The 12,896-nt window shown below is 40.9% G+C and overlaps 1 protein-coding gene across 1 annotated transcript in view; it reads left to right on the top strand.

Moving 5' to 3' along the window:
* Positions 1-5,027, top strand: part of LOC139395848 (sodium-dependent dopamine transporter-like) — a 38,009-nt gene extending 32,982 nt beyond the window's left edge. Inside the window, exons 13-15 of the mRNA XM_071143156.1 lie at positions 287-454; positions 1,176-1,247; positions 4,924-5,027. Coding sequence (XP_070999257.1) covers positions 287-454; positions 1,176-1,247; positions 4,924-4,947 — 264 coding nt within the window. The 3' untranslated portion in view covers positions 4,948-5,027. The remainder of the gene's footprint in view (positions 1-286; positions 455-1,175; positions 1,248-4,923) is intronic.
* Positions 5,028-12,896: the final 7,869 nt, after the last annotated feature.

Here is a 12,896-nt window from a genome sequence, read left to right as displayed (position 1 = left end):
CCAAGGTCTAGGCACTAACTACAGTTTGTTAGCTTCAGTAGAGGCTAGTCCATAAGTGTCCTTATGACAGCTCTCAGTCATGCACACCAAGGTCTAGACATTAACTACAGTTTGCTAGCTTCAGTAGAGGCTAGTCCATAAGTGTCCTTATGACAGCTCTCAATCATGCACACCAAGGTCTAGGCACTAACTACAGTTTGCTAGCTTCAGTAGAGGCTAGTCCATAAGTGTCCTTATGACTTGAAACAGGAAAGTGTCCTAACCCCAAAACCCTCTGTTTCTCCAGTTCATGGTGGTGGTGAGCTTCGCGACCTTTAACCCTCCTAACTACGGGACGTACACGTTTCCCATATGGGCCAACATGATTGGCTGGTGCTTGGCTATATCCTCCATGACCATGGTGCCTCTCTATGCCATCTACAAGATGTGCACCTTACCTGGAAAGTTCTGTGATGTAAGTTTATATAAGTCTGGTTTATATAAGTCTGGTTTATATAAGTCTGGTTTATACAAGTGGGAAGTCTGGTTTATATAAGTCTGGTTTATACAAGTGGGAAGTCTGGTTTATATAAGTCTGGTTTATATAAGTGGGAAGTCTGGTTTATATAAGTCTGGTTTATATAAGTCTGGTTTATACAAGTGGGAAGTCTGGTTTATATAAGTCTGGTTTATATAAGTCTGGTTTATATAAGTCTGGTTTATATAAGTCTGGTTTATACAAGTGGGAAGTCTGGTTTATATAAGTCTGGTTTATACAAGTGTGAAGTCTGGTTTATATAAGTCTGGTTTATATAAGTCTGGTTGATATAAGTCTGGTTTATATAAGTGGGAAGTCTGGTTTGTATAAGTCTGGTTTATATAAGTCTGGTTTATATAAGTCTGGTTTATATAAGTCTGGTTTATATACGTGGGAAGTCTGGTTTGTATTGATATATGCTGCTATGGTGATTTAGCAGACACCTTTAGCCAAAGTGATGCCCACTTTCATCAACATCAATGCACAGAAATGTCAACACTGACAGTGACACATATATATTTGGTAAGTGAGCAATATGGTTGGTGAGCTATAACATCACCAGCAAATATGAATATCCAGCTTGGTAATGCACAATGATTTGTATAATGAAGACAAGTTAGTTTCTTTGGTAAGTGATTCCCGTCCTGTCTTCCTGTAGAGACTGGCCTACGCCATAACGCCTGAGCACGAACACCACCTGGTGGATAACGGAGAAGTTAGGAGGTTTACGGTAAGCTGCTCTTCACTGTTTACATGACGTTACTTAACCTCCCCTTAACCACCTTACCTTACCTTACCTTACCCTACCTTACCTTACTCTACCTTACCTTACCCTACCTTATCTTACCCTACCTTACCTTACCCTACCTTACCCTACCTTACCTTACCCTACCTTACCTTACCTTACCTTACCTTACCCTACCTTACCTTACTCTACCTTACCTTACCCTACCTTACCCTACTTTACCTTACCTTACCTTACCTTACCTTACCTTACCCTACTTTACCTTACCTTACCCTACCTTACCTTACCTTACCCTACCTTACCCTACTTTACCTTACCTTACCTTACCTTACCCTACTTTACCTTACCTTACCCTACCTTACCTTACCTTACCTTACCTTACCTTACCCTACCTTACCTTACCTTACCTTACCTTACCTTACCCTACCTTACCTTACCTTACCTTACCTTACCTTACCCCACCTTACCCTACCTTACCTTATCTTACTCTACCTTACCTTACCTTACCTTACCCTACCTTACCTTACCCTACCTTACCATACCTTACCCCACCTTACCTTACCCTACCTTACCTTACCCTACCTTACCCTACCTTACCCCACCTTACCCTACCTTACCTTATCTTACTCTACCTTACCTTACCTTACCTCACCCTACCTCACCTCACCCCACCTCACCTCACCCCACCTCACCTCACCTCACCTTATCTTACCTTACCTTATCTTACCTTACCTTACCCTACCTTACCTTACCTCACCTCACCCCACCTCACCTCACCTTACTCTACCTCACCTCACCTTACCTTATCTTACCTTACCTTACCTTACCCTACCTCACCTTACCTTACCCTACCTTACCTTACCCTACCTTACCTTACCCTACCTTACCTTACCCTACCTTACCCCACCTTACCCTACCTTACCTTATCTTACTCTACCTTACCTCACCTTACCTTACCCTACCTTACCTTACCCTACCTTACCTTACCCTACCTTACCATACCTTACCTTACCTCACCCTACCTCACCTCACCTCACTCCACCTCACCTCACCTCACCTCATCTTACCTTACCTTATCTTACCTTACTCCACCTCACCTCACCTCACCTCACCTCACCTCACCTCACCCCACCTTATCTCACCCCACCTCACCCCACCTCACCCCACCTCACCTCACCTTACCATTCCTTATCTCACCTTACTTCACCTCACCTCACCTCACCCTACCTTACACTCCACCCCACCTTACCCCACCTTACCCTACCTCACCTCACCTCACCTCACCTCACCCTACCTTACCTTACCCCACCTTACCCCACCTCACCTCACCTCACCTCACCCCACCTCACCTCACCTCACCCCACCTTACCTTACCCCACCTTACCCCACCTCACCTCACCTTACCCACCTCACCTCACCTCACCTCACCTCACCTCACCCCACCTCACCTCACCTCACTCCACCTCACCTCACCCCACCTCACCTCACCTCACCTCACCTCACCCCACCTTACCTCATCTTACTCTACCTCACCTCACCTCACCTCACCCCACCTCACCTCACCTCACCTTACCTTACCATTCCTTATCTTACCTTACCTTACCTTACCTTACCTCACCTTACCGTATCTTACCTTACCTTACCTCACCCTACCTCACCTTATCTTACCCCACCTCACCCTACCTCACCCCACCTCACCTCACCTCACCTCACCTTACCTCACCCTACCTTACCTTACCTTACCTTACCTTACCTTACCCTACCTCACCTTACCTTACCTTACCTTACCTTACCCCACCTTACCCTACCTTACCTTATCTTACTCTACCTTACCTTACCTTACCTTACCCTACCTTACCTTACCCTACCTCACCATACCTTACCCCACCTTACCTTACCCTACCTTACCTTACCCTACCTCACCCCACCTTACCCCACCTTACCCTACCTTACCTTATCTTACTCTACCTCACCTTACCTCACCTTACCCTACCTTACCTTACCCTACCTTACCTCACCCTACCTCACCTCACCTTACCTCATCTTACCTTACCTTATCTTACCTTACCTCACCCCACCTCACCTCACCTTACCTTACCCCACCTCACCTCACCTCACTCTACCTCACCTCACCTCACCTCATCTCACCTCACCTCACCTCACCCCACCTCACCTTACCTTCACCCTACCTTACCTTCACCCCCTTCCCTCACCTACCTTCCTTCACCCTACCTTACCCCACCTCACCCCACCTCACCTCATCTTACTCTACCTTACCTTACCTCACCTTACCCTACCTTACCTTACCCTACCTTACCTTACCCTACCTTACCATACCTTACCTTACCTTACCCTACCTTACCTTACCTTACTCTACCTTACCTTACCTTACCTTATCTTACCTTACCTTATCTTACCTTACTCTACCTTACCTTACCTTACCTTACCTTACCTTACCTTACCCTACCTTATCTTACCCTACCTTACCCTACCTTACCCTACCTTACCTTACCTTACCATTCCTTATCTTACCTTACTTTACCTTACCTTACCTTACCCTACCTTACTCTACCCTACCTTACCCCACCTTACCCTACCTTACCTTACCTTACCTTACCTTACCCTACCTTACCTTACCCCACCTTACCCTACCTTACCTTACCTTACCTTACCCTACCTTACCTTACCTTACCCTACCTTACCTTACCCCACCTTACCCTACCTTACCTTACCTTACCCTACCTTACCTTACCTTACCTTACCTTACCTTACCCTACCTTACCTTACCTTACTCTACCTTACCTTACCCTACCTTACCTTACCTTACCTTACCTTACCCTACCTTACCTTATCTTACTCTACCTTACCTTACCTTACCTTACCCTACCTTACCTTACCTTACCTTACCTTACCATTCCTTATCTTACCTTACCTTACCTTACCTTACCTTACCTTACCGTATCTTACCTTACCTTACCTTACCCTACCTTACCTTATCTTACTCTACCTTACCTTACCTTACCTTACCCTACCTTACCTTACCTTACCTTACCTTATCTTACCTTACCATTCCTTATCTTACCTTACCTTACCTTACCGTATCTTACCTTACCTTACCATACCTTACCTTACCCCACCTTACCCTACCTTACCTTACTCTACCTTACCTTACCTTACCTTATCTTACTCTACCTTACCTTACTCTACCATTCCTTACCTTACCTTACCGTATCTTACCTTACCTTACCATACCTTACCTTACCCCACCTTACCCTACCTTACCTTACCTTACTCTACCTTACCTTACCTTACCTTATCTTACTCTACCTTACCTTACCTTACCTTACCTTACCTTACCTTACCTTACCTTACCTTACCCTACCTTACCTTACCTTACCTTACCTTATCTTACCTTACCATTCCTTATCTTACCTTACCTTACCTTACCTTACCCTACCTTACCTTACCTTACCTTACCTTATCTTACCTTACCATTCCTTATCTTACCTTACCTTACCTTATCTTACTCTACCTTACCTTACTCTACCTTACCTTACCCTACCCTACCTTACCTTACCTTACCCCACCTTACCCTACTCTACCTTACCTTACCTTACTCTACCTTAGTGTATTTATTGTCCTTTCCCATTGGTTTCCACAGCTCCAACACTGGATGGTGATCTGAGCCCAGGAAGAAGACAGAGGTCCGTTCACATGGAGGATGGATGGATAGAGAGAGGGAGGGAGGGATGGATAGAGTGAGGGATGGATGGAGGGATGGATGGATAGAGAGAGGGAAGGATGGATGGATGGATGGATAGAGAGAGTGATGGAGGGATAGAGTGAGGGATGGATGGAGGGATAGAGTGAGGGATGGATGGCTAGAAGGAGGCACAGCAGACATGTGAAGAGAGTTTATCCCGTAACAAGAGGAGAGAGAAGTGTTTGAAATGCCAACCAAGCTGTCAAATCGTAGTGGTCTTTAATTTCCTCAATGGACGTGTGGTTGTGTGCTGTGATCTAGATCAGGATGTTGGTGATGTTCGGTCAAAATATCAATCTTAAACAATGACTGTTATGATTATGGATAATACACCAATATATTCATGTTTATTTTGTGAGCGGAAAAAAAATCTGAGCATTTGGTTTAGTGTAAAATCCTGATGAAAAAATATTATATGATTATCTGTTGTAGAGGTAACTAAGAGAAATAGTATTTATTACAGAAACAACATAGCCAATAACAAAAGGACATTACTGTATTTAACTGTATCTGAAAGTGTACATGTTTTAAGTTAAGTTTGTGACAACATATACCCGTTACATAGTAAACTAGCTTTTTATATTTTGCCAACAGTTTCCTTTTGACACTTCAAAAATGTGTTGTCTGTTACTTCTCTTCTGAAAATGTTTTCAAATGTACCGAGGGGGGGTCCAAAACGATTGACACCCTTGATAAAGATGAGAAAAAATAAATATTAAATAAATGATTTAAATACTGAGCTATAGTGTATGCTAATTTTTTTTCTTTCATTATTTTATGCTAATACAATTGCTCAGAGAAAGATAATTTTGTTTAAACTTTTTCCTCAAAGGTGGGTTCAAAATAATTGACACACATGTCTTGGTTCTGGGTAAAGTTCATGATGCCGTTGACCTTATTAACAAGGATCCCAGGACGAATGGAGGCTAAACAGCCCCATGACATCACAGATCCACCACCATGTTTTACAGTGGGTAAAGAGCTCTATTTTCATGTCAACCAACAAATGTAAACACCTGTAATTTGATACATGACACTGGCACATGGACTGGAACCGGTGCTTTAGTCAGATGACATAAATATCAGATGAAATAAATATCTCTGGCCACGTACACCAGTGGTGGGCGTGGCGTTGAAGCAGAGAATGCACAAGCAGAGAAGAACCCCGTACCTACTGTGAAATATTGTGCTGGATCTTTGATGCTATGGGACTAAATTGCTTCCACTGGTCCTGGGATCCTTGTTAAGGTCAACAGCATCATGATCTTTACCCAGAACCAAGACATTTTATCCAAAAACCCTGGTTGTCTCTGTTAGTAGGCTGAAACTTGGTCACAAGTAGATCTTCCAGCAAGACAATAACCCCAAGCACACGTCAAAATCCACAAAGAAATGATTCATTGGCCACAAAATCAACATTTTTTGCAATGGCCCTCTCAGTCTCCGTACTTGAACCCCATTGAAAACCTGTGGTGTGAATTGAAGAGAGCCAGTCCATAAGCACAGACAGAGGAGATCAAGGATCTGAAAGGATTCTGTTTGGAGGACTGTTCTAAGATCCCTCACAATGTGTTCTAGAATCTCAGAAAGCATTCTAGAATAGGTCTCAGTACCTTTATCCTCACAATGTGTTCTAGAATCTCAGAAAACATTCTAGAATAAGTCTCAGTACCTTTATCCTCACAAGGTGTTCTAGAATCTCAGAAAACATTATAGAATAAGTCTCAGCACCTTTATCCTCACAAGGTGTTCTAGAATCTCTGGTAAACATTCTAGCATAAGTCTCAGCACCTTTATCCTCACAAGGTGTTCTAGAATCTCAGAAAACATTTTAGTAAAAGGCTCAGTGTGCGCTATATTTGCAAGGTGTTCTAGAATCTCAGAAAACATTCTAGTAAAAGGCTCAGTGTGCGCTATATTTGCAAGGTGTTCTAGAATCTCAGAAAACATTCTAGTAAAAGGCTCAGTGGCTCTATATTTGCAAGGTGTTCTAGAATCTCAGAAAACATTCTAGTAAAAGGCTCAGTGTGCGCTATATTTACAAGGTGTTCTAGAATCTCAGAAAACATTCTAGTAAAAGGCTCAGTGGCTCTATATTTGCAAGGTGTTCTAGAATCTCAGAAAACATTCTAGTAAAAGGCTCAGTGTGCGCTATATTTGCAAGGTGTTCTAGAATCTCAGAAAACATTCTAGTAAAAGGCTCAGTGTGCGCTATTTTTGCAAGGTGTTCTAGAATCTCAGAAAACATTCTAGTAAAAGGCTCAGTGGCTCTATATTTGCAAGGTGTTCTAGAATCTCAGAAAACATTCTAGTAAAAGGCTCAGTGTGCGCTATATTCACAAGGTGTTCTAGAATCTCAGAAAACATTCTAGTAAAAGGCTCAGTGTGCGCTATATTTGCAAGGTGTTCTAGAATCTCAGAAAACATTCTAGTAAAAGGCTCAGTGTGCGCTATATTTGCAAGGTGTTCTAGAATCTCAGAAAACATTCTAGTAAAAGGCTCAGTGTGCGCTATATTTGCAAGGTGTTCTAGAATCTCAGAAAACATTCTAGTAAAAGGCTCAGCTATATTCACAAGGTGTTCTAGAATCTCAGAAAACATTCTAGTAAAAGGCTCAGCTATATTTACAAGGTGTTCTAGAATCTCAGAAAACATTCTAGTAAAAGGCTCAGCTATATTCACAAGGTGTTCTAGAATCTCAGAAAACATTCTAGTAAAAGGCTCAGCTATATTTACAAGGTGTTCTAGAATCTCAGAAAACATTCTAGTAAAAGGCTCAGTGTGCGCTATATTCACAAGGTGTTCTAGAATCTCAGAAAACATTCTAGTAAAAGGCTCAGTGTGCGCTATATTTGCAAGGTGTTCCAGAATCTCAGAAAACATTCTAGTAAAAGGCTCAGTGTGCGCTATATTTACAAGGTGTTCCAGAATCTCAGAAAACATTCTAGTAAAAGGCTCAGCTATATTTACAAGGTGTTCTAGAATCTCAGAAAACATTCTAGTAAAAGGCTTAGCTGTATTTGCAAGGTGTTCCAGAATCTCAGAAAACATTCTAGTAAAAGGCTCAGTGTGCGCTATATTTGCAAGGTGTTCTAGAATCTCAGAAAACATTCTAGTAAAAGGCTCAGTGTGCGCTATATTTGCAAGGTGTTCTAGAATCTCAGAAAACATTCTAGTAAAAGGCTCAGTGTGCGCTATATTTGCAAGGTGTTCTAGAATCTCAGAAAACATTCCAGTAAAAGGCTCAGTGTGCGCTATATTTGCAAGGTGTTCTAGAATCTCAGAAAACATTCTAGTAAAAGGCTCAGCTATATTTACAAGGTGTTCTAGAATCTCAGAAAACATTCTAGTAAAAGGCTCAGCTATATTTACAAGGTGTTCTAGAATCTCAGAAAACATTCTAGTAAAAGGCTCAGCTATATTTGCAAGGTGTTCCAGAATCTCAGAAAACATTCTAGTAAAAGGCTCAGTGTGCGCTATATTTACAAGGTGTTCTAGAATCTCAGAAAACATTCTAGTAAAAGGCTCAGTGTGCGCTATATTTGCAAGGTGTTCTAGAATCTCAGAAAACATTCTAGTAAAAGGCTCAGCTATATTTACAAGGTGTTCTAGAATCTCAGAAAACATTCTAGTAAAAGGCTCAGCTATATTTACAAGGTGTTCTAGAATCTCAGAAAACATTCTAGTAAAAGGCTCAGCTATATTTGCAAGGTGTTCCAGAATCTCAGAAAACATTCTAGTAAAAGGCTCAGTGTGCGCTATATTTACAAGGTGTTCTAGAATCTCAGAAAACATTCTAGTAAAAGGCTCAGTGTGCGCTATATTTGCAAGGTGTTCTAGAATCTCAGAAAACATTCTAGTAAAAGGCTCAGCTATATTTACAAGGTGTTCTAGAATCTCAGAAAACATTCTAGTAAAAGGCTCAGCTATATTTACAAGGTGTTCTAGAATCTCAGAAAACATTCTAGTAAAAGGCTCAGTGTGCGCTATATTTGCAAGGTGTTCTAGAATCTCAGAAAACATTCTAGTAAAAGGCTCAGCTATATTTACAAGGTGTTCTAGAATCTCAGAAAACATTCTAGTAAAAGGCTCAGCTATATTTACAAGGTGTTCTAGAATCTCAGAAAACATTCTAGTAAAAGGCTCAGCTATATTTACAAGGTGTTCTAGAATCTCAGAAAACATTCTAGTAAAAGGCTCAGCTATATTTACAAGGTGTTCTAGAATCTCAGAAAACATTCTAGTAAAAGGCTCAGCTATATTTACAAGGTGTTCTAGAATCTCAGAAAACATTATAGTAAAAGGCTCAGCTATATTTACAAGGTGTTCTAGAATCTCAGAAAACATTCTAGTAAAAGGCTCAGCTATATTTACAAGGTGTTCTAGAATCTCAGAAAACATTCTAGTAAAAGGCTCAGCTATATTTACAAGGTGTTCTAGAATCTCAGAAAACATTCTAGTAAAAGGCTCAGCTATATTCACAAGGTGTTCTAGAATCTCAGAAAACATTCTAGTAAAAGGCTCAGCTATATTTACAAGGTGTTCTAGAATCTCAGAAAACATTCTAGTAAAAGGCTCAGCTATATTTACAAGGTGTTCTAGAATCTCAGAAAACATTCTAGTAAAAGGCTCAGCTATATTTACAAGGTGTTCTAGAATCTCAGAAAACATTCTAGTAAAAGGCTCAGTGGCTCTATATTTACAAGGTTAGACATTGAAAAGTATTGAAAAAAGGGGTGTCAATAACTTCGACCGCTACCTTTGAGAAAACATTCTCACAGCAATTGTATTAGTATAAATAATGTCATTTCCCAGTTTGTTGTCAATATAGCCCAGTATATATTTATTTTATACAGTCATTTTTTGCTCCTCTTTATCAAGGGGGTCAATAATTTCAGGGTGTTTATATATTATATTATTATGGCAACTTAAGCAACACAAAATGACCTGTGTTTAGTAACAAAACTCTTCAGGTCTATCATGTGGCGCGGCGGTCTGAGACACTGCATCTCAGTGCTAGAGGTGTCTCTACAGACACCCTGGTTCAATTCCAGGCCGTCTATCACAACTGGCCGTGATTGGGAGTCCAATAGGGTGGTGCACAATTCTCCCAGCATCGTCCAGGTTTGGGCGGTGTAGGCCGTCGTTGTAAATAACAATTTGCTCTTAACCCTAGTTCAATTCGAAAACATATATATTACATAGAAGCTTGACTTAAATAAATTCCGGAAGGACAGTCTTTGAAAAGATAGTCCGATCTTCAAAACTCTAAAATCTCTCTCTTTTTTTTTTTTAAAGTGATCGCAATATGTACGACTTTCAAGACAGACTCTAAGATAGCATGCTAGTTGTCTCGTAAGCCCTGTGTTACAGTCCAATACAGTCCATTATTAATACGACGGACAGTTAGAAAAACATACATTTTTGTCCCTCCATAAATAACTAGCCGTATTAAATGGACTGACCTCAACCCAATAGCACCCTATTCCCTATATAGTGCACTGCTTTTGACCAGAGCCCTAGTCAAAAATAGTTCCCTGAATAGGGAATAGGGTGCATCCAACATTATAGTTTTAGTGCAATACTGTAGTGCACTAGAATCCAAGTAAACCAAAGACAATTGAAGTGGACACAGAGCTATATATGATGAGGGGGTTTTATATAGTCCTGTTTCTCTATATTCTCTGTACGGGTAACTTGTACAAGGTGTACAAGGTGTGAAATATTTTTATTTTTTTTGCATATCTCATTCCCCTGAGAGTGGGCAGAACAAAATTTTTCACCTTGTCGTCTCGGGGGATTCGATCCGGAAAATCTTTCAATTTGCCCAAACGCTCCTAATCCACCAGGCTACCTGCCTGATCTATGGTTCCCCTGTTACAGAGATAATATACAGTTAATGAAGATGTCTTATTGACTGGCACAACGCCTCTATTTGGCCTAGATCATCTGTGTGTTTGTATTGATTTGTAGGCTACGTGTGCCTTTAAAAAATGTTTTTAGTAGTTCTGTCAAATCAAATCAAATCAAATCAAATGTATTTATATAGCCCTTCGTACATCAGCTGATATCTCAAAGTGCTGTACAGAAACCCAGCCTAAAACCCCAAACAGCAAGCAATGCAGGTGTAGAAGCACGGTGGCTAGGAAAAACTCCCTAGAAAGGCCAAAACCTAGGAAGAAACCTAGAGAGGAACCAGGCTATGTGGGGTGGCCAGTCCTCTTCTGGCTGTGCCGGGTGGAGATTATAACAAAACATGGTCAAGATGTTCAAATGTTCATAAATGACCAGCATGGTCGAATTATAATAAGGCAGAATAGTTGAAACTGGAGCAGCAGCACAGTCAGGTGGACTGGGGACAGCAAGGAGTCATCATGTCAGGTATTCCTGGGGCATGGTCCTATGGCTCAGGTCAGTTGAAACTGGAGCAGCAGCACAGCCAGGTGGACTGGGGACAGCAAGGAGTCATCATGTCAGGTAGTCCTGGGGCATGGTCCTAGGGCTCAGGTCCTCCGAGAGAGAGAAAGAGAGAAGGAGAGAATTAGAGAACGCACACTTAGATTCACACAGGACACCGAATAGGACAGGAGAAGTACTCCAGATATAACAAACTGACCCTAGCCCCCCGACACATAAACTACTGCAGCATAAATACTGGAGGCTCCTTGTCCTTGATCTGTTCTTGTCTATTAATGTTCTTTATTATGTCATGTTCTGTGTTGGACCCCAAGGAAGAGTAGCTGCTGCTTTAGCAGTAACTAATGGAGATCCTAATAAAACACCAAGATGTGTTGGGTAACATGGCCATAGCTCTCCATCGTATGTCTCTTAAACAGGCTATTTGGAAACAGAAACAGCTAACAGCCAATTATCTGAATGTCTCTACAAAGGACATCAGGTTTAATTGTTAACAGGAAAGTGTTAAAATATTCAATACTGTTTAAAAACAGCTTTTATTTTAATTTCAAATGACATATGTACTGTGATCTATTACGTGTATTCTGTATACTGTATTTGTGTAATTTAAATGTATCTTTTAGATGGGCTTGTATTGTCTTGAGATGGTATTAAATGTAACCAATAGAGGGGCTTGTATTGTCTTGAGATGGTATCAAATGTATCTTTTAGAGGGGCTTCTATTGTCTTGAGATGGTATCAAATGTAACCAACCCTAACCCCCTCTCCCCCCTCCCCCACACTTAAACAGACAGAGAGAGAGACGCCAGGGGCCAACATTTAGGCTAGAGGCCTTTATCTAGAGCGCAGCCCAATCAACAGGACATACAAACCACTCTAGACCTTATCTGACAGTCAAACTATCAATACACTGTTCTGCTTCCCTTCAACAACTCTTCAGGAAAACACAGGCTACAGACAATTGTGTTTGATCTGTACAAAATGGCTACCTGAAATAGGTTTTCTCTTTAAGACGAAGATAGACATTAAAGTCATGTTTGATCTGTACAAAATGGCTACCTGAAATAGGGTTTCTCTTTAAGACAAAGATAGACATTAAAGTCATGTTTGATCTGTACAAAATGACTACCTGAAATATGTTTTCTCTTTAAGACAAAGATAGACATTAAAGTCATTTTTTGCCAGAAGGACAACATCAACAGCTCAGTAAAGGTAATTGGTTTGGCCTTTTCCAGATATCTGGAACGGTACTGAATTCACTCAGTTCATTATGTGAGGAGTCACAATACACTACAATACAATACAATACAGTACAATACACTACAATACAACACAATACAATACACTACAATACAATACAGTACAATACACTACAATACACTACAATACAATACAACACAACACAATACACTACAATACACTACACTACAATACAATACAATACACTACAATAC

The sequence above is a fragment of the Oncorhynchus clarkii genome, unplaced genomic scaffold (genome assembly GCF_045791955.1).
Source record: "Oncorhynchus clarkii lewisi isolate Uvic-CL-2024 unplaced genomic scaffold, UVic_Ocla_1.0 unplaced_contig_10506_pilon_pilon, whole genome shotgun sequence".
NCBI lineage: Eukaryota > Metazoa > Chordata > Actinopteri > Salmoniformes > Salmonidae > Oncorhynchus > Oncorhynchus clarkii.
The sequence above is the reverse complement of the archived record's forward strand: the minus strand, read 5'-3'. Positions and strand labels throughout refer to the sequence as shown.